This window comes from Pristiophorus japonicus, chromosome 4 (assembly GCF_044704955.1).
Source record: "Pristiophorus japonicus isolate sPriJap1 chromosome 4, sPriJap1.hap1, whole genome shotgun sequence".
NCBI classification, from domain to species: Eukaryota; Metazoa; Chordata; class Chondrichthyes; family Pristiophoridae; genus Pristiophorus; species Pristiophorus japonicus.
Window position 1 is genome coordinate 241,378,140 of NC_091980.1, and position 26,101 is coordinate 241,404,240.

A 26,101-nucleotide genomic window follows, 5' to 3' on the forward strand; every position below is an offset into this window, starting at 1 on the left:
GAAGAAAATAATGACTGCTGGCAATGACAACTATATTTCAACTTACTACATCTGGAGGAAAAGAAAGTCTCTATTTGGAGCAGTGCTACAGATAGATTGGTGTGTACTTTTTCCCCCCATTAACTTAGTAAAGAACTAAACTGAAAATTTCAGTTTGAAAATGTGTTACATAGCAACTACTTTTTTTGGGAAGAGTTTTCATACCTCATTACTTAATAAAAGCATCACTGTGCTGCTTTTTGATTGTCTGCAATATGAGTCAACGACTGACTGGTACAAATACCAGTCTACCTGGTGCCTCTAATTTTGAAATTTAATTTTAAGAACACGAGCTTAAAGCAGTAGTTCTGTGTAGGACACATGAAGTATGTGATGCAGTAGAACACAAGCAAAACCACAGAATATATAATACAGCACTTCAGAGCTGGTTTAAGGGAAAGCAGTAATTTGTTTCTAAAGGTTGTCAAAAAAGTTTCAATTTCCTCTCCCATCATCCAGCATTTACTGCAGACCTATTTCTATACCTATCCAACAAACATGCCTTTCAGAAGTTCTATATCCTAAATCTGCACCTAAAACTTTACCAAGAATTAGTCATCCCCTTTAGTTATTCAGGCAGTTGTTGTCATATGATAGTTATGTTACCTTAGTCAAAATACATACATGGACCTATCTGATGTATAACTACCATAGTTTAACAAGCGTACAGTTTACAGTAAAGATTGCTCCTTAACCCAAACTGCTTTAACCACAAAATTAAGACAATTACAAATTGAGCCAAAGCTTAGTACATTGGGGTACATTAGAGGATTTAATCTGGAACAAACTATAGTAATATCGGTTTTATTTAATTGTGAAATGCCTATATCGTATCAGTAAGGCAGCAATTGCTAGCCTGCCATATTCTGAAGGGATGATACTATGATCACTAATGCTGCAGACTAAAGCCAAAAAGCCTGGTCATGTTGGGCCATTGCAAACCAATGCTTTTAATAAATCATTGTACATGGACTCTCTTTTGCACAGCATTAAAAATAGCCAAACTACTTTTGTAATTTTAAAAGCTATGATTCAAATTTAAGAAATCATTTTACTTCATGAATATTGTGAATATTGTAAAAGAATGCAAAAAACATGCCTAATTCTTAAAGTTGGCTTCAGTCTTCAAAAGGACTGAAAAGTACTGCACTGATCTTTATGGCTGACTCCTACCATTGAGATGCATTTACACACCAAATCACAATGGAATCATTATATATATTGCCTAAATACAAGTTGTAGTTTTGAATTGGCCTATTTAATAAATGAAGCAACAGAACTTTCAAAGTAGTTAACTTTTTTGGCAGTTAGCTGGTTGTGTTGGTAATGCCAAAAATGTCTGTGGTTTTGCAACATGTAGATCTATTAAATATTGTTCTGATGTAGTATTCTTGCCACTAGTAGATGTTAATGAGTACATAAAAGGTACCCAGCAACTCTGGAGATGAATCAGGTATAGCTGTATTGTAACTGACTATAGTAGCCGAGACACTTCTCGCCTCTCAAGAACACAGTTCATATACTGGACTTCAGAACAGTAGCATTTTACACCTGTACTTCTCAAAAGGACCCAGGCAGGAGAAGCAGACGAGAGAGAGAGAGAGAGAGAGAGAGACAGGGAAAAAAGCCTGGATATCAACTTGTTTTCCCATCATTAAGGTACATAACCAGGTTTTATGACCGGCATCCAACTTGAACCACTTTATCTTACAGATTGGGACAGAAAAGAGAATTTAAATCCTATTAAACATTCTAGTAAAAACATCCTAGTAGAAAAAAAAAGGTTGAAACAAATGAGGGTTAACGAGTATCTAAAATAAATAGCACGAAGCTCAGTTTAATTCAGGTATTCTCTGAACCTTATAATGTGGAACTGATTCTCTGAAGACCTAAACGGCAATTCAGAATTTTGGATTCCACATAGTATCACATAAAAAAGTTATTCGACAGAGTAATCACATATTGGCCCAGATTTTGCGGTCAGCGGTGAACGAACAGCACTCGCTGTTCATTACGCTTACAGCAACTTAGGGTTATAGACAGTCAGAGCAGTGCAGCACCCTCTACAGGGGATCTAGGACCTGTGTGAGCAGGACAAGCAACAGCTTGTCTCTTCAATCAGATTAAAGAATCCTTACTGAGACAGAGTATAAACCTGGAAGTGCAAATTAGAATATTAAATTCAATATAAAATCATGTACAGAAAGTAAAATAAAGAGGAAAAGAAAGATGGAAGAGAGAGAGATGAGACAGAAAGAAAAGGTTTTAAAAAGTTTATTTACATTTTTATAAAATCTTCCCACAACAATTTAAATCTGAAGAAGACTCCACACTTGTAAAAGTTAATTTTCAGTGCCAGAAAATTTGTTTGGTAGCAATTAAGACTCACCACACCTGTAAAAATTCACTTAAACTTGAATAGACCATCCCTAAATTTTTCTGGCATGTTTAGTGGGTATCTATTGGATAAGAACTGCAACTTCACACCCTTCATGTGTTTGAAAGCAGAGTGTCTCAGTGAGATAGCAGTGTAGCACAGCTTGTGGAGGAGCAGGGCAAATCAAACAGCAACTTTCTGATTTCCACATTTTACTGCACATGTGCAGACACCGGAAGTTGTTGTCAATTTACTCCATAATAACAGTGATCGCTTGTTACCTCAAAATCCAGGCCAATACAAGTGTTATGAAAGAATGTATCTGTTCCCTTAGTGTCAGTAGCTTTTAGATACACATAGTTGTTATGCTTTAAAATTGCTAGTTATAGCCTGGCAGTAGACATTTTGTGTGCAAAATCAGAGAGTGATATATGCATTAATGATTCGTATCAGTTACACAAAATGTTTGTTCCCAGTCGAACTCCAACTAATATTTTCAAAGCATCACAATTTTTGTCACTCTTTGCAATTGTTTCAGACAAATATTTCCTATATCAGGATAATGTGCCACTTGAGCACAATACCCTTACTCTTGAAGCATTTGAACAAATACTGGTGGTATCAGAGAGCATAGGTTGACTGAAAAATTATTTGAATCCTTCAATCATTGCATCAATTCACTCAAACAGTGCAAATATTGCTATGCCATGCCATGCTTTCAAAACATTAAGCCTCCCTTTTTAAAAAGAATCCTGTTCATGTTTCTAAACTGCTTCTCCAAATGGGGACAGCAGCACACTAACCCATCTCTGTAACAGAATCCTTAATTAATTCAATGTGGGATTCTCTACTGGTAGAAAATAGTATAAATTATTCAGCTTTTCTATTTATACCATTCTTTGAAAAAATGTAAGCAATATGTTGACCAGCACAAGTTCTCAGATGGTTTATAGATCAATAAACATTTGACTAAATTAACCTGCTCTCTGAAACACTTGTTTTGTATTTCTACCATTTCATTTTAGAGCATACATTGTAGTGTTGCTCCGTGCAAGATTTTTTTATGACAAGGAATAAACCATAATTTTGACACAACCTGAACAGTTTAATTTTATACTTTTGCTATCTATTTCCTATTGTAAAACATATACATCACTTGGAATGTGTGTAACTAGACAATACTCTTGTAACCACACTGTTGTACTTTGTTCCAATTTAACAATAAACTCAAAAACAAACCTTTAATTTCTGAAGTTATTTTAGCATTTATTCCACTTTAGTGAATAGTTTACCACGCCATCAGTTTACTTCAATCACCTAGGCTCAAGAGTTATTTTCCCTTTGTAAATTTCTCATTCTGTCTGCACAGTTTCAAAATAAAAATTACAAAGCTGTGCAATTTGTCAAATACTTCCATCTTTTGATCATCTTCCAACCTTTCCCAGCCTGTGATCAGTTTTGGGATCAGCTATTATTGATTGAACAGCTACAATAGCTTCATTAATCTTGGTCTGAAGGTCTCGTAGCTCCTCTATATGCAGCAACCGGAGGACTCTTGCAGCCTCATTCAAGGTGGCATCTGTTAAAGCCAATAGATAGATATTTCAATAGTGATTATGTCTAATATGGTAAAATTCAAAGTAACAGCTAGCAATGGAATCAATCAAGAAACTTAGAAAGCCAATTTGGCAATGTAGTTGGAACAGATCTGACAGCTACACAATAGGATCTACCAATAATAGTGAGACAGACCAACTAATTCTATGCTCTAAATGTCTCCTAGCACAAAATTAACCTACCCCACTTGGAATGGGTTTCTTGACAGGACAGATACAGAGGAGGCACAATGTAAATTGGCAACAGATTTAACACTGAATTGCAATGTGTGATCTACAGCTACCTGGAGAAGACATTAAATAGAGTGAAATTTATATGAAAAACTTACTTGTACAATAATGTGAATATTATAAATGTGTCTGAATTTCATCAATCAGCCCTAGCTGCATTCTTCCATGTATACAGAGACAGAAAGCGAGGTCACTAGGTTATCGCTCTCTTATTTACAAGATTAAACATAAACGATTTAGGACAGAGAGCAAGAGAAAACTTATTACACATAGGATTTTGAGGCTAATATAGTTAGTGATTGAAACCATGCTAAATTTTAATTTGGATAGGTGGCTGAAAGAAAGGGGAATACAAAAATGGGAGCAGGGTAGACACATAGGATTACTGTACACTTGGAGGCTAAACACCAATATGGACTGGTTAGACTGAATGGCTATGTAACTTTATGTAGTTCCTGGTGTTTTAATCATTTGAAAGATTAGTATATGTGGAAGTGGAAGCCAGAGATTACAAACAACAATATTGAAGAAATCCAACAACAACATAGGATCACAATATCTCTTTAAAATGTTGTATTATATATTAAGTGTATATATGTCAACACTCACAGTTTGGAAACATGGTTTAGAAAGTGAGTAATCACAATAATTTCAATGTCATAGTGTATTAAAGTGTATTAATTCAGACAAGAAAGGATATACAGTAAAATTATGCACAGGGTCAGTCGATTTAGATAAATGGAGTTTAAAAAAACTCCCAGCTGTACATTTTCCAAAAACAAAAAGCCCATGACACCCCCACAAAAGGCAGCAACATCAATGTCCCTTAACAATTGATTATTTTGTAATGCCTACTTAGTCATTGAATTTAAACATGAATAGCTAAACTTGGCAGCAGAGAACAATTAAACTAATTGCTATTATAAACAAAAGACTAGAGTGTGTAATGCTGTAACTGAATATCTAATAACTTTGTTCTTGCAGTTCAACACAAATTCCCACCTTGTTACATATTTACTGACGACATGAAGATATGAGCAGATGCAAGGATCTTAGATGGAAAAAACAGGTTGCAGACAGATCTAGATACAATGGGGAATGGGTCCGTATTTGAGAGATGTTTTTCAACATAGGGAATTTCAGTGTGATGAATTTGAACAGGGATCAAATGCATCAAACTGCGCATTATTTAGGGTTACATGCTCAAGGCTGCTGAGCAGAAGGACCTGAGGGTTATAGTTCATGAGTCATTGTAGGTCTATGCCAATGCCACAAAGCTCTTCCAAAAGCAACTAGGATGTATAGTTAGAACAATTCAAAAGCTAGAAGTATTATCCTTTCCTCATACAAGACCTTGGTCTGATTGTATCTAGCATACTGCATCCAGTTTTGATGCCCTCACATGGTGGTAGATATCAAGGCCCTGGAAAAGATTTAGACGACGACGACTCAGCTGATATCTAGCTTAAGGGTTCTTAGTTACCAGGGCACTGAGATGTTTTACTTTGGAAAAGCACAGACTTTGAGGGGATATGATTGATGTCTTTAAAATAATAAAAAGGGATTAGATTCTGCCCGTATGGAATGGTTTTTTGAGCTAGATAGGCAGGGGAGGACATGGGGACATCAGTACAAATTATGAAATCATAAAGAGTTAGGATAGATGCTAGGAAGTACTTCTTTTTGCAGTGTCAACTTCCAGAATAAGTTGCCAGTACACACAGAAACATAGAAACTTACAGCGCAGGAGGCCATTTCGGCCCATCGTGTCCTCGCCGGCCGACAAAGAGCCACATGGCCCTCGGTCAGCAGCCCTGAAGGTTACATATAAACCTACGAACAATGAACAATGGCGGAAAGGCAAAGAGCACCCAGCCCAAATAATCCACCTCACACAACTGCGACACCCCATATAACGAAACCTTCTACACTCCACCCCAACTGGTGCCGTGTGATCTCCTGAGAGAGGCAAAAACCAGAAAAACCCAGGCCAATTTAGAGAGAAAAGAAATCTGGGAAAATTCCTTTCCGACCCATCCAGATGATCGAAACTCGTCCAGGATATCTCCCTGGCTGTATTCGATTCCCTGCGGTACTTAGCATGTGTGTGCCGGCCAACAAAAGGTTATCCAGTCTAATCCCAATTACCAGCTCTAGGTCAGTAACCCTGCAGGTTACGGCACTTTAAGTGCCCATCCAGCCATCTCTTAAAAGTGGTGAGGGTTTCTGCATCCACCACTCTTCCAGACAGTGAGTTCCAGATCCCCACAACCCTCTGCATAAAGAAGCCCCCCCTCAAATCCCCTCTAAACCTTCCACCAACCACCTTAAAACTATGCGCCCTCGTAATAGACCCCTCTACCAATGGAAATAGGCCCTTACTATCCACTATGACCAGGCCCCTCAATATTTTGCACACCTCAAAGAGGTCTCCTCTCAACCTCCACTGTTCCAATGAGAAGAAACCCAGCCTATCCAATCTGTCCTCATAACTAGGATTCTCAATTCCAGGCAGCATCCAAGCAAATCTCCTCTGCACCCTCTCTAGTGCAATCACATCCTTCCTAGAATACGGCGACCAGAACTGCACGCAGTACTCCAGCTGTGGCCTAACCAAAGTATTATACAATTTAAGCATAACCTCCCTGCTGTTATATTCTATGCCTCGGCCAATAAAGGCAAGCATTCCTTATGCCTTCTTAACCACCTTATCCACCTGGCCTGCAACTTTCAGGGATCTGTGGACAAGCACTCCAAGGTCCCTTTGTTCATCTACACTATTAAGTGGCCTACCACTTAATGTGTATACCCTTTCCTTATTAGCCCTCCCAAAGTGCATCATCTCACACTTCTCGGAATTAAATTCCATTTGCCACTGCTCTGCCCACCTGACCAGTAGATTGATATCCTCCTGCAGCCCATGACTTTCCTCTTCATTATCAACCACACAGCCAATTTTAGTGTCATCTGCAAACTTCTTAATCATAGTCCCTATATTCAAATCTAAATCGTTGATATATACCACAAAAAGCAAGGGACCCAGTACTGAGCCCTTCGGAACCCCACTGGAAATATCCTTCCAGTTACAAAAACATGTACTAGGGGACAGTGGGTCTAGTGAGGAGGAGGAACTGAAGGATATCCTTATTAGGCAGGAAATTGTGTTAGGGAAATTGATGGGATTGAAGGCCGATAAATCCCCGGGGCCTGGTAAGTACTGTGGGATGCAAACTAAGGAAGTGGTCCTAGAAATAGTGGATGCATTGGTGATTATCTTCCAACAGTCTATCGACTCTGGATCAGTTCCTATGGACTGGAGGGTAGCTAATGTAACACCACTTTTTAAAAAAAAGGAGAGAGAAAACAGGTAATTATAGACCGGTTAGCCTGACATCAGTAGTGGGGGAAATGTTGGAATCAATTATTAAAGATGAAATAGCAGCACATTTGGAAAGCAGTGACAGGATCGGACCAAGTCAGCATGGATTTACGAAAGGGAAATCATGCTTGACGAATCTTCCGGAATTTTTTGAGGATGTAACTAGCAGAGTGGACAAGGGAGAACCAGTGGATGTGGTGTATTTGGACTTTCAAAAGGCTTTTGACAAGGTCCCGCACAAGAGATTGGTGTGCAAAATCAAAGCGCATGGTATTGGGGGTGTACTGACATGGATAGAGAACTGGTTGGCAGACAGGAAGCAGAGAGTCAAGATAAACGGGTCCTTTTCAGAATGGTAGGCAGTGACCAGTGGAGTGCCGCAGGGCTCAGTGCTGGGACCCCAGCTCTTTACAATATACATTAACGATTTAGATGAAGGAATTGAGTGTAATATCTCCAAGTTTGCAGATGACACTAAACTGGGTGGCAGTGTGAGCTGTGAGGAGGACGCCAAGAGGCTGCAGGGTGACTTCGACAGGTTAAGTGAGTGGGCAAATGCATGGCAGATGCAGTATAATGTGGGTAAATGTGAGGTTATCCATTTTGGGGGCAGAAACACGAAGGCAGAATATTATCTGAATGGCGGCAGATTAGGAAAAGGGAAGGTGCAACGAGACCTGGGTGTCATGGTTCATCAGTCACAAAGTTGGCATGCAGGTACAGCAGGCGGTGAAGGTGGCAAATGGTATGTTGGCCTTCATAGCGAGGGGATTTGAGTATAGGAGCAGGGAGGTCTTACTGCAGTTGTACAGGGCCTTAGTGAGGCCTCACCTGGAATATTGTGTTCAGTTTTAGTCTCCTAATCTGAGGAAGGACATTCTTGCTATTGAGGGAATGCAGTGAAGGTTCACCAGACTGATTCCAGGGATGGCTGGACTGTCATATGAGGAGAGACTGGATCAAGTGGGCCTTTATTCACTGGAGTTTAGATGGATGAGAGGGGATCTCATAGAAACATAAAATTCTGACGGGACTGGACAGGTTAGATGTGGGAAGAATGTTCCCGATGTTGGGGAAGTCCAGAACCAGGGGACATAATCTTAGGATAAGGGGTAGGCCATTTAGAACTGAGATGAGGAGAAACTTCTTCACTCAGAGTTGTTAACCTGTGGAATTCCCTTCCACAAAGAGTTGTTGATGCCAGTTCATTGGATATATTCAAGAGGGAGTTAGATATGGCCCTTACAGTTAAGGGGATCAAGGGGTATGGAGGGAAAGCAGGAAAGGGGTACTGAGGGAATGATCATGATCTTATTGAATGGCGGTGCAGACTCGAAGGTCTGAATGGCACACTCCTGCACCTATTTTCTATGTTTCTATCCATCAACCATTATCCTGTTTCCTACCTCCAAGCCAATTTTGGATCCGACTTGCCACTTTGCCCTGGATCCCATGGGCTTTAATCTTCATGACCAGTCTGCCATGTGGGACCTTATCAAAAGCTTTGCTAAAGCCAATATACACTACATTGTACGCACTACCCTCATCGACCCTCTTGGTTATCTCCTCAAAAAATTCAATCAGTTTAATTAAACATGATCTTCCCTCAACAAATCCATGCTAACTGTCCCAAATTAATCCTCGCCTTTCCAAATGTAGATTTATCCTGTCTTTCAGGATTTTTTCCAATAATTTTCCCACCACTGAGGTTAGGCTGACAGGCCTGTAATTACTCAACCTATCCCTTTTTCCCTTCTTAAACAAGGATACTACATTAGCAGTCTTCCAGCACCATGCCCAAATTCAAAGAGGACTTGAAAATGATGGTCAAAGATTGTGCTATTTCCTCTTTCACTTCGCTCAACAGCCTGGGATGCATTTAATCAGGGCCTGGGGACTGATCTACTTTCAAACTGGTGATTCACTGCAAGCATTCAAAAGAGATCTGGACCAGTTTGTGCGCGCACAAAAAAAAAAATCAAATTACAGATGGTAGCTGGGTAAATGGGATAATGATACCAGTCACTGCAGTCTCCGGAACCTTGTTTGATCGATTGCAGGGTTCAGACTGGTATTTTCAAGGGTTCCTTTCCTAAGCTGGAGTTTTTTTCTCTAGCTTTTTGCCTCCCTGGAGTTTGCATAATTGGTGGCATTTAGTGAGGGGGGGGGGGGAGGGCAGTGATTGCACCATGTCAGGTTGGGACAGGCTTGATGAAACAACAGGTCTTTTCCTGTCCTTTTTTGGATCTTTATACAAGTTACAACATGCTTCTAAGCCAGGTTACAAGATTTGCTATTCAGTGACATTCTGCTTACCTCCAGTATCAAAGCCAAGATAATGCTTTTCTAAAGATACAGTTAAGCCCTGAAAAATAAAATGGAATAGTGTATACTGACAAAATAGTACAAACAAAGCATGTAAACAGAGTTAAAATCTTTGATTTCCATCATTAGGAGCAACAGTCACTGCTCTTCAAAAATTGAAAGTTAAGAGTAACATGAGTAAGGGAAGATCTGCAACTAGAAAAAGTTTAACAGAAGCACCAGTGAAGAAATTTCACATCTGATCCATGTAGACATCCTCAGTAGAATCTAACTGCTTCCTTGCTTTACTTCCTTTTGAATAGAAGTTGTAACTCATGCTTGTAGAAAGCAGGAGCCCCATACATTTACAATCCCTGTCTAGAAATAAATCTACAGCAAAGCATTAGTTTACCATAAACAGTAAAAATAAAAGGTTATTTAAATACTGGTTTAATGCAGTAATTTTATCTTGCATAGGCAAGTTAATGTTTAGTCCAGAACTGGTTCATAAAAATGAAAGAGTTAACTTTTGAGGATAATCAATGAGAACCTGGACTAACCACAGGACAGAAAAATACATGGATGCATGCCAACTGGCTGTGTTTCATGCCGACAGTGAATATTTGAGGATCTGGTTTGCATTTGCTGGCAAAAGTCACCACAGCTAGGACCTCTCTGCCTCCCCTGTTCCTCTCAGCTCAAGTAGCTATTGCATCAGAACGGCTTTCCATGCAGTGCTCAGTGCTAATGGATAGGATGCAGTTTCTGTATACTGTAGAACAGAAGCTCTCAGACCCAAGATAGAGATTACAATCTCAGCCATCAACACTGAGAATGGCATGGAAAGCAGATGGGAACTGTTCTACTGCATTAGCCACCAGACTATTTTCTTTTTGGTCAGTTTTGTTTAGCCCTCAATCTTGCTTCACAAGTTTAAACCATGGTAAAACTAAGTAACAAAAGATTCACATAATTGTACATCTGATTCAACTGCATCAACAATACAAGTCAGAGCTTAAAAACAAAGATATACTGATCATTTTCATTCTGAACACTTTTGAAAACATTATTTACCTCCTTTGATCGGTTAGCTTTTGCAATGGCCTCCGGGCTTAATCGCTCTTGCACCAAAATACGAATTGCCTGAAATCAAAATTTGAAGATATATCATGGTGCTAAAGAAAAAAAACTAATTGTAATTAAGAGAACAGATCCCATTGGCCCTAGTTCAACAATCATAAAATAACATTTTTTATTCAATTGAGAGAAGCTTTTGTTATATAGCTAATGGTATATATTGTAAGACAACTCATACTATACACTTAAGAATTTATATCATCATCATATGAGTAGGCACATGCATGGCAGATGCAGTATAATGTGGATAAGTGTGAGGTTATCCACTTTGGTGGCAAAAACAGGATGGCAGATTATCTGAATGGTGTCAGATTAGGAAAAGGGGAGGTGCAACAAGACCTGGGTGTCATGGTACATCAGTCATTGAAAGTAGGCATGCAGGTACAGCAGGCAGTAAAGAAAGCAAATGGAATGTTGGCCTTCATAGCTAGAGGATGAGTATTAGGAGCAGGAAGGTCTTGCTGCAGTTGTACAGGGCCTTAGTGAGACCACAGCTTGAGTAGTGCACGCAGGTTTGGTCTCCTAATCGGAGGAAGGACATTTTTGCTATTGAGGGAGTGCAGTGAAGGTTCACCAGACTGATTCCCGGGATGGCAGGACTGACATATGAAGAAAGACTGGATCAACTAGGCTTATATTCACTGGAATTTAGAAAAATGAGAGAGAAGGATCAGAAGCATATAAAATTCTGACGGGTTGGACAGGTTAGATGCAGGAAGAATGTTCCCGATGTTGGAGAAGTCCAGAACCAGAGGTCACAGTCTAAGGATAAGGGGTAAGCCATATAGGACCCAGATGAGGAGAAACTTTTTCACCCAGAGAATTGTGAACCTATGGAATTCACTACCACAGAAAGTTGTTGAATCCAGTTCGTTGGATATATTCAAAAGGGAGTTAGATGTGGCCCGTACGACAAAAGGGATCAGGGGGTATGGAGAGAAGGCAGAAGTGGGGTACATGATTGCATGATCAGCCATGATCATATTGAATGGTGGCGCAGGCTCGAAGGGCCAAATGGCCTGCTCCTGCACCTATTTTCTATGTTTCTATCATCATAGGCAGTCCCTCGGAATCAAGGAAGATTTGCTTCCACTCTTTAAAATTAGCCCTTAGGTGGCTGAACAGTCCAATACGAGAACCACAGTCCCGGTCACAGGTGGGACAGATAGTCGTCGAGGGTAAGGGAGGGCGGGACAGGTTTGCCGCACGCTCTTTCCGCTGCCTGCACTTGATTTCTGCATGCTCTCGGCGATGAGACTCGAGGTGCTCAGCACCCTCCGGATTCACTTCCTTCACTTAGGGTGGTCTTTGGCCAGGGATTCCCAGGTGTCAGTGGGGATATTGCACTTTATCAGGGAGGCTTTGAGGGTGTCCTTACAGAAGAATTTACAGATTTCATGGCGAACATATGGAATCAATTCTACAAAATGTTTTCTCGACGGAAGCCTATGGAGCATTAGATGGTTTCATTTACAACTCTGCTGGAACAAAGCAGTTAGTCCCATTGCTTACAGCGTCAAAAATTAATTGAGCATTTCAGTGGTTATATCTGTTCCTTATGTATCTCTTGAAGAGTACACAATGTCTTAAGACATTTTTCAGTAGGAAAAATATGGATACAGCTGCTGGCTAAAAAAACCATGAAGATGTTCTAAGCAAGATTAAATCTTAGGAAAAACAGACATTTTACAAGTCATGTAGCAGCTGCCAGAGAAAATTCTTTCTTCACTAGAAAATTTTCTACAGCAACATGCTAAACGCAAGGGGTAACTTCAAAATCTGGGTATATGTACTTTTAATATTTGGACTATTTTCGTTGATAGTTGGAAAACTGCACTGTGCACCAGAACATCCAATATATTCTCTTGACGGGGATGGCTCCCGATGGGAGCTAAAAGTTATTAAATTACAAATGGAAACTGACCGCAAATCTACAGATAAAGTGTCTGAAGGAAAACATGTAAACTAGGGAAAGAAGGAGGTATTCAGGGGATAATGATAATGTAGGGGTGACAGGAGAAGCCATTTCTGGAAATGTACTGGCTATGTTGGGATGAGTACCCAAGAACATAGGGAGGTAGAAGACTTCATTGCAACCCAGTGGGTTTCCATGAGGGGCTATCTCGTGGACTTGAACCACATAGGAAGGGCAGTAGAGAAGGATGGAGCAGCTAACTGTACCACAAATAGGTCAAGTATAAAGAGTCATAGAGGATACAGAGCCTAACTAAACTACTCTTCCTCCTGCAGTGTTTTGTTTTGCACTCATCAGTGACACCAGAGTAACTTCCAAGGACTCGATACACTCATCACGAGTGGGAAGAGTAGAATGTCAGATTGTGCAGTCTGATTACTGATAGGAATGCAAACAGTCAGTACCCATATGATGATGAAATGCAACTTATATAAATGAAGTGCACCCTGATTTAAACACCAATATCAGACATTAGCTATATTCCCATTTAGTTTACAGCAGGAAATACTGGTGGTGTGGGGTAGATCTGCCAGCAAGGAGTAGGGGGAACAACAGAGAAAGGGAGGAGAGGTGGGATATGGTTGACATTCTGGGTGTGTATCATTCTTTAGAACACAGTTCTGGCAGGGGTGTACTGCACCTAGGGGATTAGGCTTTTGGGGGAAGGTGGAGTGGAACTAGCAGGTCTACTATATTTCCATTTTTACTTTCTATCATCACTTCAGAATTTCTGCATCTGCAGGGTCCCGTCCCGTCCCTTCCCCACTCCCTTTTCTTATATATTTTTTTTTGAGAGAGTCTCCCTCATGTCATTTTACTCTCTCAGCTATTTGTTTTTGTTGTAATGTCTTTCAGTTGCCTGAGAGATAATCTTCGAGATCAAGATTTTCTATTAAGCAGTTTGCATATCATTCAACCCATTCATTTTCTATGTGACTGAAATATCTTATTTGTCCTCCGGCTTCGCCCTTCAACCGTTACGCATATTACAACTCCAAGAAAGGCTCTAAAACCCAAAACATTAACCTGTATTCGCTTGACTGACCTGTTGCATACTTCCAGTGTTTTAGTTTAGTTTCAGTTCTACCATTTGCAGTTTTTACATTTTTATTTATGTAATGAGATGCATGCTCATTTACTTTATGACGTATCTTGGGAAATGCATCAATACATCATTCATTAAATTATTTCTTCATCAGGTGCAGTACAAAGAGAACTCTCTTACACAAGTTGTTGAGACATGTTCAAAGGACACTAGTGAAGCTGATTGTGCTTACCTTCAACATTACCAGATAGTCATCATGGCGCTGGATTTGCAAAAGGTTAGCCAATGCCATCACACCGGCCTTAAAGTCAGGGTTGTTAACTACAACAAAAAAGAACCAAAATATTTGTAGCGGGACAGAAAAAATTTAAACAGCAGTATTTCAAATAAAAAATGTAAATTTGGGTGAATATGGTTTCTTGAATGCTGAAGATAAGTCTCAAACAAAAACAGCAATTTAATTGTCTCAATACTTTGATGGAATTGTGGTTATAAAATATGATAGTATGTAAGAAAGCACCAGTGGCTGTAAACAGCACCCTCTGCAGGGTGAATGCTTCTCTGAGAATCCAGAAATGCAATGGACCGGAATTCGATGCAATGGCGATATTGGTGAATGCCACAAATGTTGTGCTCCCTGATCTTCCAATGGTGAATTCACATCACAACTTGCTGGAAAGAGAGATTACGTTGCAGCATACCAGATATCTGATACATATCCAAGGTACCAGGGCCCTATTTAAAATGGAACAGATTATTCAGCAGGGACACATTTAGGACCAGTGGCTCCAATTTGATAGCCTGGGGATGGGATGCAGTATGTACAGACAGAATATCTAGGTCGGGTTTAATTTGAGTTTGTACTACAACAGTAAATATATAAAATCAGCTTTAAGAAGGGACCCGTATTGCTTAGTGTTGTCTCTTGAATCATGTGCGATCCCTAATCATATTTCATTACCAGTTGCAATCCACGCTTAATGAACAGCTTAATAAATATTAATGTAAAAATATATCAGTCGGGGAAAATCAGTTCATGCCTGGCTGTCAAAACACTTATTTTCTTGTTTTAGGAACATCAAAACCTCAACTAAGGCAATGAAGATGTTACCCTCAGGCAAGCTGCTGAGCGAATAAGTAATTCACTGGTTCTGAGCATTCCAACACCATTATGTAATGGTCAAAATGGCTGTTGCTATCACAGTGGTGTTAATTCTAGATCTTACTATTTACTTTAAGGGGGTGGAGCTATGGTAATTAGCGGTTCACCTTTTTTGGCAAGGGTCTGTGGCACATCGTAAAAATCGCAGCAAATTACGGCATGCATAATTCCATGTCACTCATGCCATAATTTCCTGGTGTTTCTGCACTATAATATGCAAGTTTTCAGCAAACTCAGCCCAAATGGCAATATAGATTTCAAGTGTAATAAAATTCACTGATCCAAATAGAAAATCTTTCACTTTTGAAATTCCATTTTTTTTCTCCCGCTCCCTAATTCATCTAAAGCTTCTTTGCGTCTCCCATTACTCCGGGGGTGGCGAGATCAGATGCCTGCTAAATTTGGCAGGAGTTTTGCGGCAGCACGACGCCCTGATTTCCTTCGCCCGGAGATCATGAAGTCATCACCGTGCGCATCGCCCCGGACCCAAAATTGCGTTTAACCTCCTGCAGTATCGCCAGGCACAAACACAGACAGCTGCAAGTGGCGTGCATCGGGTGGCCGATCACTTCAGGGACAATGCTTAAAGGAGTGGTGGCCGAGATAAGTTTAAAAAAAAACTTTTACCTTCTCTCTTGCAGGTTTTCTCGTGTGTTCCTGCCCGCAATGAATCAGCCCAGCATTCTGCTCGAGTGCCGGGCTGATCAACTGTGATCAAGGTTGTCGTCGTGGAGAAGCTAAGTATTTTTCCCTTTGAAAACCCTGCAGCGATGACCCTTCTCTTTAAGGGTGGGAAGAAGCTTGCAACACAGCAGCACTGACGGCCCAGTGTGCAGCGTTGCACCACTCACCTCGCCACCTGCTGCCAATTGCGCTCCAGGAAGGAAGTGGAGCACTAGATTTAGCGTCCACTTCCTTCTGAGCGCAAACGCCAGATTTTTTTTAAAGTTTGAAACCATTAGCGCCTGGCACAAATTTTTCAAACTTTTAAGAGTTAACGCCCCAAATGGGGCACTCCCCAATTTCACCCTCAGTTTTACTTATATAACATGCAAATTAAAGCCAACAGGGAGCAATCAAAACCCATCTGATAAAAGATTGTGATATGATTTTATTCCATTCCTTGAACTTGTATAGAATTTTGTAGAGGTACAACAAAAAAACCATGAAACAATCAGTTGGACAACACAGCTGAAAAGAACCATGAGCAAACAGAAGTCTAGAATACAGCTGGAAAAGTCTGAGGATTAGGATCTAGTTATGCTGCAGCTATCAGTCTTAGACTGCTATCCAGAGTGCTGTGTAGTTAGCGGATCAAAGTATATCAATTGCACTTTGCTGCATGTCACACTGAGTTCCGCATTCTTATAGACACATGCATGGCGGCGCACGCAGGCAACTAATTTTGATGTTAGGAAACAGGAAGTGTCTGTTCTCAGTGTTAGAAGGATTCCATACAAAGTTTTAAAGTATGCAGGGAGTTCCAATGACAGCCTATACACTTTCAGAATACAATATTGCACTATATGGAGTTATACAGCAGCTGATGTGATCTCAAAGTGGTAGGAAGTGGCAGGAGTCTTACTTGGCTCAAATACGCCCAGGGGTATAATTGGGGCCTAATCCGAAGTTATACTGCCACTTTTGTGTCAGTAAGCACCAAAAACCATTTCACATTAATGCAAAGGCGGCAGTATAACTCAAACTTTAAGAATGGGTTGTTAGGAGAGCTAAATAAACTGTAAAATTGATTGGATTAAGTGGAAGAAACTACTTTCTGGTCGAGTCATAAAGTAAGATTAGTATAGCTAAACGTTATATAAAAACGAATACAAAAAATGCACTGGCAACCCAGTAAAGGCGTAATAGGAGACTAATACAAGTTCACATCCATGATTCCATACATGGCACATTCCAAACCTTGCCTGTAATATGAGAACTAGTGAATAATGTTTTAATGATTAGTCCAGATGTTGATAGGCTACTGCAATATTTATTGAGCAGTGCCCTGGGCCTTTCAACAGAAACAGATTGCTTATCTGCAACTTTTTGGTCAATCTGGACAATCTATACAAGTGCTTTAATCATGTCTCTTGCTCTTGAAGTAAATTATGGCTGAGCATGGCTGTTACTTACCATCCAGATTAATAAGTGGATCTGTGCTTTTAGTAGCGTCATTTCTTACACTATCTGCTGTACAATTCTTGTATTTATCCACTGTGAGGGAAAAAAGATTCAATTTTAAAAACAAGCTTAATGACAGACGACCCCACTTTTAAAATTTCTCAGGTTGTGGGCAACACTGGCAAGGCCACAATTATTGCCTAGCTCCTAGGAATTGTTTTTACAGCCAAGAGCTTGCTAGGCCACTTCAAAGGGCATATACAATTAACTACATAGTGTGGAACTAGAGTCACATGCAAGCCAGACCAGGTAAGGGTGACATGCTCCCTTCCCTGAAGGACATCAGTGAACCAGGTTTTACGACAATGCAACAGTCTGAGTTCATGTTTCTGGCCCACAAGTTATCAGCTAAAAGTTGCCATGGTTGGGATTGGAAGTTACACAGAAACAGACCATTTATCCCAAATATCCTAAGCATATGTGCTCACCCTGTTCCCATATGCTTTTATCTCCTTGTGCTTCATCCATCTATCCAATCTAATCTTACATTTTGACTGTTTCTGCCTCAAAGATTAACCCCAGAAGTGAATTCCACAACCTCACAGCTCTGTACCATAACCACTACATCATTCATCAGTTCAGGATCAAGAAGTTCAATTTATGCCCATTATGTTTGAAACAGATCAATGTTGAAAGTTCTACATTTTTTTTTTTAAAAACGCATTTACACTTTTAGAACAATGATATACACCACAGTAATGGACGGTCAACATATGGCAAAGACAATTTGTCACATATAGTTTAGTTAACATTAACATAAAAGATGTGCTAACAGTAAAGAAAGGACATTAATTTGTTTCATTCTACATGTATAATACCACAATAGAAAATTCTATATTATGTAAATTAATCCCTTTATATATTTAATTCAACCATCGCATAAATGCAAACCTCTGATTCCAACGTAAAAGTTCCCCATCACATCATCTGACTTACTTTTGAAAGAGTTTAAGGTTTTTGGCTCCAATAACCTACTTGTAAACCAAGTACAATGCATTTACATGAGGAAAAAGAATTTAAAAAAATGTTTTTTTAAAACACGAGATGGAAAGAGGTACTTTTGGTCTAGTTAAATCCTTCAGCCTCCCATGAACAAAGTGCAGTTTCCTTTATCTACAAGGGAGAAATTTTGTTTTGAGCACAGAGAAAGCCTGCTGATAACTGACCACATCAATAACAGGATATTTGGAAAAGCAAAATTTGGTCAGGCAAAGTCAGCATGAATTTATGAAGGGGAAGTCATGTTTGACAAATTTGCTGGAATTCTTTGAGGATGTAACCAACAGGGTGGATAAAGGGGAACCAGTGGATGTGGTGTATTTGGACTTCCAGAAGGCATTTGACAAGGTGCCACACAAAAGGTTACTGCACAAGATAAAAGTTCACGAGGTTGGGGGTAATATATTAGCATGGATAGATTGGCTGACAAACAGAAAACAAAGTCGGGATAAATGGTTCGGGTATTAGTGAGGCCACATCTGGAATACTGCGTGCAGTTTTGGTTTCCATATTTACGAAAGGATATACTTGCTGTGGAGGCAGTTCAGAGAAGGTTCTTCACTAGGTTGATCCCAGGAATGAGTGGGTTGACTTATGAGGAAAGGTTGAGGAAGTTGGGCCTCTACTCATTGGAATTCAGAAGAATGAGAGGTGATCTTATCGAAACGTATAAGATTATGAGGGGGCTAGACAAGGTGGATGCAGAGAGGATGTTTCCACTGGTGGGGGAGACTAGAACTAGAGTGCATGATCTTAGAATAAGGGGCCGCCCATTTAGAACTGAGATGAGGAGAAATTTCTTCTCTGAGGGTTGTGAATCTGTGGAATTCGCTGCCTCAGAGCTGTGGAAGCTGGGACATTAAATAAATTTAAGACAGAAATAGACAGTTTCTTAAACGATGAGGCGATAAGGAGTTATGGGGAGCGGGCAGGGAAGTGGAGCTGAATCCATGATCAGATCAGCCATGATCTTATTGAATGGCGGAGCAGGCTCGAGGGGCCTTATGGCCTGCTCCGTGTTCTCTTGTGTTCTCCCAGCTAAGCAGATTTACTCTGCAATTATATGTACACCATACAAGAATAGGAAGTTTTCATTATCAGCGTGGAAATCAGCATTCTCTGGTCAGGAATGCCAATTTTGGAAAAGGATGGGAACTATCACCAAATCACCAGCTGTACACAACAGCACAGTTGACCCATATAACCAACATGGTTATTGTTGAAATTTGGAATGTCTCCCGAGGTACAGACAGAAATAAAAGTCATAGGCTGGAGGACGATGAGAGGGGACAAGTACTTTAGTATACTTTCACCTCTCCCCAATAGTGTTGCTCCCCTTTTAACAGTCGAATTGTGATCGCTTAAAGAGGAAAGTGAGGATATTCCATTTTAAAAGCAGACTACGGAAAACTAACCACAACCAGTTCTCAAATATATAGAAAATAATGGATGCTTAGAGCTTAAAGTTCAGTTGAAAGTTTAAGCACAAATAGTCAATGGACATCAACAGAATCATTTAATGCACTATAGCTTTATCCTGCCTCAATGTTATATTGTGGTCTACATTTAATGAATGCTTAATTACCAATTTGTAAACAGATACCACAAAAAAAAAAAATCAAAGTCCAAAAATTGTGGTTAAAGGTTTCCTGTGGGCAGGCGCCTCCGACCAAATTTTTTTTTTTTTTTTTTTTTTTTTTTACACGAAAGTACCTGGTGATCCCGGAAGAATGTATACTTGCAGTCCGAGGCCTAGATGCGCAGTCCAGCGTATGGGCTCACATCCCAGGAACATAAGCTCAATCTGGAATCACGTGGGCCTGGAGTATTCTCATTGATAGTAATGGGAGCTCGTACAGACCGAGCTCCCATTATCATCAATGAGAATACCCCCAAAAACATATTTAAAGTTAATTGAAATTGAATTTAACATTGAATATTTGACAAAAAATTTGAATTTTTTTAAACACGTTTTAATAGGGGTAAAAATAAACTTACCTTAAAACGGACAGAATTTTTAATATAAAAATTAGTGATAAAATTAAATTTTTCTATCTTTTAAAAACACATACACTGGTAAAAAGTAGGCTAAATGCCTGCTTTTATCAGGCGCGAGAGTTTGAAGGACATTCGCTGGGCAGGAGTTGGGCAAATAGCCCAAATCTCTGCATGCGAATGTCCTTCTCCCGGGGGTGCGTGCGATTTTGACAGATGTGCATTGCATGGTGAGATCTGGCATTTGCGAGGCCTCTTAGGGTGAGTGTGCACATCGTACATACCCGGAGAAGTCGCAATTTACGGCCCGTAAACAAAAAAAACAGGTCAATTAAAAAAATTGAAAGTTACACAAGGATAGAAAGCCTCACGTTTAGATTTTCCACTAACTTCTAGTTGACAGATTGAAATTCTAGCCGAATATCACATAAAATGGCTATGCAACATCAAGTGATTTAAAGAAGCGTACCATTATCTGAATATTCAAGTCTCACAGCCAAGCCCAGAAGCCAGTCAACATTTTCCTGCCTTTCTTCAGCCTTGAATGGGCAGTTTACATCTGTCAGGTACTGAAAGTAAAGGAATCACAGATACAATAGAATTTTAAGTTTACAAAATCAACCATATAAAAGGATTAACACAAAAGTTAAATTAAGGCTTTCATATAAATGTTAAATTTCAGCAGATGAGCTGAGGCAAGGGCAGAAACGGGCGTTGTTTCAGAGGTGGAAGTAGGCAGTCTTGGTGATAGAGCGGATATGTGGTTGGAAACTCATCTCAGGGTCAAATAGAATCCCATGGTTGTGAACAGTCGGTTCAGCCAGCCAGTGGCCAGGGAGATGGATGGAGTCGATGGCTAGGGATGTGGAAAATTACAAGCAGCCCTTCCATTCTACCAATGCAATTTCTTTGCAACAACAAATCTGCTATCATTGCTTTTCAGACAAGAAAAGCATTTAATGAAACTCTTGATACAAGAGGATGCAATTAAGAACACAAGTGTCATCTGCCCTGTGGGTTAGTACAGAAATGTAAAGATTAATAGTGCCAGGAATTTCCCACATTTTAATATTACACAAATCCTCCAGTACCACATATAGTTTCAGGGACACAAGGTCAATTGGCATGTTACAATTATGCTAGGAAAGAAAAGAGCTTGCATGACTTCAGAGCATCCGAAACGCTTCACAACCAATTAAGTACTTTTGAAATGTAATAACTATTGTAATATAGGGAAACGCAGCAACCAATTTGTCTAGAAAAAGGTTCTACAAACAGCAATGAGCTAAATAACCAGATCTTCTGTTTTTAGTGTTTAGAGAAAAATTGGCCAGGACAAGTCTCTGCTCTTCTTTGAATAGTGCCGTAGGATCTTTGACATCACCTGAGAGGCAGAGCGCCTCGATTTCAACATCTCATCCGAAAGACGGCATCTCCAATAGTGCAGCACCTCCCTCGGTACTGCATTGAAGTGTCTGTCTAGATTATATGCTTAAGTCTCTGTAGTGGGGCTTGAACCTAGAACCTTCTGGCTCAAGAGACAAAAGTGCTGCCACCAATGATCCAAGGCTGAGCCAATGAATGAAACATTACAAAGAAAGACTCAAAGTAAAAAAAATTCCCCAATGGAACAGTGAATAGTGGGTGAAGGGGAATCAAATATTGATTCAAAAATTCTGAAAGTGTGTAAACAATAAAAGATTGCTTCCACTTATTGTAAGTAAAGGGACACAGATTCAGGATTATTGCTAAAAGAACAAAGGGAGCAGAATTATTGTATTTTTCCACAGGAGGGTTATTAGAATGTGGAATAGTCTACAAGTGATTATTGAGGCAGTGGCTGCAATATTTAAAAGGGAACTTGAGAAACATTTAAAAATAATGTAAAAGGATATGGGAAAAGGGCAAAAGAAGTGGGATTAGAGTAGATAGTTTCAATTGAAAAGCTATCACCACCATCACTATATATCAAATGGTCTCCTCCTGCGCTGTAATTTCTATGACTACTATTTTCTGAGGCGGTTATAACCTCAAGGAAGATAATATCCCCTTCTACTGGTCTAGAATATTCCTGGCAAAGGTTTAGTAAAACATTCAATGACATTGTATGAAAAGATTATGTAAGTTTACCACTTCATGGCAACTGACCCAAGTCAAACATGTTGAAAATTGGCAGCAAGCTGCAGAACTGACAGTTGAAGAATACAGGGGTACCAGTCAGCAGTCAAAGGAGTGAAGTGATAAAGGAAAATGCAAGTCAATCCCAATAAAGACCAGCCATATTTTTCTGGTTGTCAATGCATACTGATCTGTTCCCTCCTTCTGCCCAGTCTCAAACCATTTGCATCATTTGTGTACTGCTGTTTCTATGGGCCCAAATTTCCTCAGGAGTTGCTCCATTTTTTTTTGGAGCAACTTAAAAATCACGATTCTCCCCATTTAAGTTGCTCCAGTGTCAGTGAGTTAGGTTTTCTTTAAGTTTTTTTTCCCCCAAAAGGGGGCGTTACCAGCCACTTACACCTGTTTTGGCCATTTAAGCAAGTTTAGCCAGCTAAAATTTACTCCAAACTAAGTTAGGCCAGAGTAAGTGGCCATTTTTGTACGTTCTGAAAAACTCTGGTGAGTTAAGAAATCAGCAGGTGGCCTCCAAATGACAGTGTTATGATGGAATGCTAGTTTTTTTTTTAAATCCCAAGCAGCGAGACTGAACAGGGTGTAGGTGCTATCAGCCTGATTAAATTGAGTATATTTTTACTAAAGATAGCTAGATATTAAAAAAGGAAAATCTTTGAAGATTCTTTTCTCCTCCCAATCAAAACTCTTCTCTCCCTCCCCCCAACCAACCTGTCTCTTGTAGCCCTTAGCACAGGAAGGCAGCGGCCGGCCTGTGCGGCAGGCCAATCAACCCGGGATGGGGCGGCGAACATCGTGTCGTTCCTTCGGCCAGGGATAGGGTCACCCGGAGCCAGGAGCTAGGAGCTACTGCGCATGCGTGCAGACTCCACTGCGCACGCGTGCAGTTGCTGGCACTCTTTTTGACGCAGGGCTGTAGCTCCACCCACCACGCGTACCGATGCGCTGCGTCACAGGCCACAGGCCTGGAACCAATGGGGAGAATACGGAGGTAAGAAATTGGCACCGTTTCTGTACTACAAAGTTGGAGCAAACTTGGGCCCTACATCACTATTGTTTGCAATCTTAAAAAATTCACACCCAGACACGGGTCTAATTCACTGGTAAAACGATATATTCTTGACAGATTAAAACATGCATATTTAAAATACACAAAGCTTTATTCAAAATAATGCTCACCTTTTCAAAGTGTTTTGGCCATTCATTACTGTGCACATTTCTAAGGTTGCCTCTCTCTTCAATCTTATAATGTCTTACCTTCTGATCTTCAAGCCACACAATTAAATTTCTAAATTCCACCTCATCTAGAATATAAAAAGTAACCTCTTCAGACACACAGATTTAATACATTGACAGATAAAACTGCAAACTCAAGACCAATTAAATGTGTTAAAAAAATCTTTGCACTGTACTATCCACCACAAAGGAGATTTATTTCCAGAATTTAAACTATACAGCTGTTTTATATATGTGAAACAGATCTGAACATCAAATTACTAATTTTCATATCAAGAATTGACAGGAAAAATCCAATGTTGAACTATTAGCAATGTCTCACAAGTGGAACTTCTATGACTCACTAAGATCTATACTTAGATTTAAGGTTCACATTTACACAGTATATTTCAGAATTTGGACTGTAAATATTAAAGCTTGCTTTTGAAATAATAGCTTTTAATAATCATCTTCTCCCAAGGTTTAAGATTGATTAATGAACTGTCCCATCCCTCCCCTAAAAGTAAGCTCGTAATTGGCTGTTTGATTAACTATCAGAAAGAGAACACTGCACTTACTCAGCATTACTGCAATCTTTTTAAAAACTATGGTTGATTTTTGGAAAAAGACATTTTGATTCTACCTTTAAAATAGATAAAGCAGAATTATTGGATTTATTTTCATAAATAGTCTTTTTATCCCCCTCAACATTTTCAGAAGTCTGGTCGAAGATCACTGATATTGAAGGAGTTTTTGCTAACTGGAGAAAGTCTAATTGGGGAAGGTCATGGGTCAAGCCCTACGCTAGGATTAAGGGAACCAAGGGATACAGGGATGGTGTGGGAAGATGGAGTTGCAGTAAATCAGCCATGATCTTATTGAATGGCGGAGCAGGCTCGAAGGACCGAATGGCCGACTCCTGCTCCCATTTATGTTGTTATGCAATTGAGCACATAGACTAGAGGAAGTGCTACATTAGTAAAGATGTCATCTTTTGGATGAATCATTTAAACTGAAACCTTATCCACCTGTTCAAGCATGCATAAAAGTTCCCATGGCACCACACCAAAAGAAGTGGGGGTTCTCCTTCCTCAATCATTCCTTCCTCAATCAACACCAATAAAAATTAATGAGTCATTGGTCTCATTAACTGGTTGTAGGATTTTGCCGTGTGAAGTTGGTTTCCATTTCCACCTATATATCAGTAACTGCACTTCAGAAACAATTTGTTGGTTGTGACTGCACTTTGGAATATTGTAAAGATACATTAAAGCGTTATGTAAACAAGCAACTTTTTAAATGGCAACCTGCATCAGAAAAAACTTCTTGATTAATAATATTGGTAATCTTTCAGGTAGGGTAATTGAGGCAAAACATTGGGATCATTCAAAATAGTTAGATGCATATGATGGGAAAGCTAGAGTATCAGTGGAATGATCTTTGATGGGCTGACTGGCCCTTTCCCTTCTTATGATGTACCTCCAACATGCATAACTGACTCTCATGCAGTTGATATTCAAAAACTCAAATGAATTTTCCCAGGCCTAAAAACTTATGACAACACAGCCTCTTGATGATAGAGCTGAAGTTAAAATTCTTCCTCTGCGCTATTGAAAAATAGTTCAGAATCACTGGTACAGATGGAGCAGTAAGTTAAATGAGTCAGGATCTTAGACTTGTACTCCAAACAATGTTTTTCAGCAGATCTCATAACCCACTTGCTATACACACATACTTCACTGATAATGTAAGCATCACTGCCAATTTGAAGATCGTTAGCTATACTTATTCCTCCAGTGGAGCAGATAGGGCACTGAAAAAAATTACACCAAAAGAAACTGCTTTACATTTCCTGAGAATTTTTTTTATTTGCAATTACAAAATTATACAATTATATTTTCACCTTTGTAAAAAGGATTTTGTAAACCTCAACTATTTCTTCATTAGAATTAAGTAAGATGGTTTAACTAGAATGGGAAATAAAGGTTGAAACATTCAGGTTTCATTCATTTTTAATAGGACACCAGAGCCATGATAGGTTATGTCCCCCTTTTCTCATTTTTGAGCCCTGATTTCACATCTTTCTTTACAAGTAGTTATTTATACTGAATCTTCAACAAAGCCATAATGCATAACAAACTATATTTATTACACCTCTACATTTTACAGGATTTGCTCTATTTTAAGACTGTTGTCACATCAGTCAGTTGTTGCATGTGCAATGTCTAAATGTTCCAGTTCCAATACAATATTAACATATCTCTCAACATTGCATCTAACAATACATAAAGTACTTCCACAACATACTTC

The 26,101-nt window shown here is 39.6% G+C and overlaps 2 protein-coding genes across 6 annotated transcripts in view; one reads left to right on the top strand and one right to left on the bottom strand.

Moving 5' to 3' along the window:
• Positions 1–14,494, top strand: part of nid2a (nidogen 2a (osteonidogen)) — a 208,028-nt gene extending 193,534 nt beyond the window's left edge. For 4 of the 5 annotated variants that reach the window (XM_070879213.1, XM_070879214.1, XM_070879215.1 and 1 more), the window contains one exon: positions 1–3,661. In XM_070879213.1, coding sequence (XP_070735314.1) covers positions 1–11 — 11 coding nt within the window. In that variant the 3' untranslated portion in view covers positions 12–3,661. Of the gene's footprint in view, positions 3,662–14,257 lie in introns of those variants that run through there. The other variant, XR_011593109.1, reaches the window with a different exon arrangement.
• The window catches only part of rtraf (RNA transcription, translation and transport factor), a 23,468-nt gene continuing 867 nt past the window's right edge, over positions 3,501–26,101 (bottom strand). Inside the window, exons 2-8 of the mRNA XM_070879218.1 lie at positions 23,756–23,880; positions 20,913–21,012; positions 17,402–17,482; positions 14,336–14,424; positions 11,021–11,089; positions 9,959–10,007; positions 3,501–3,995 (exon numbers count right to left, since the gene is read on the bottom strand). Coding sequence (XP_070735319.1) covers positions 3,841–3,995; positions 9,959–10,007; positions 11,021–11,089; positions 14,336–14,424; positions 17,402–17,482; positions 20,913–21,012; positions 23,756–23,880 — 668 coding nt within the window. The 3' untranslated portion in view covers positions 3,501–3,840. The remainder of the gene's footprint in view (positions 3,996–9,958; positions 10,008–11,020; positions 11,090–14,335; positions 14,425–17,401; positions 17,483–20,912; positions 21,013–23,755; positions 23,881–26,101) is intronic.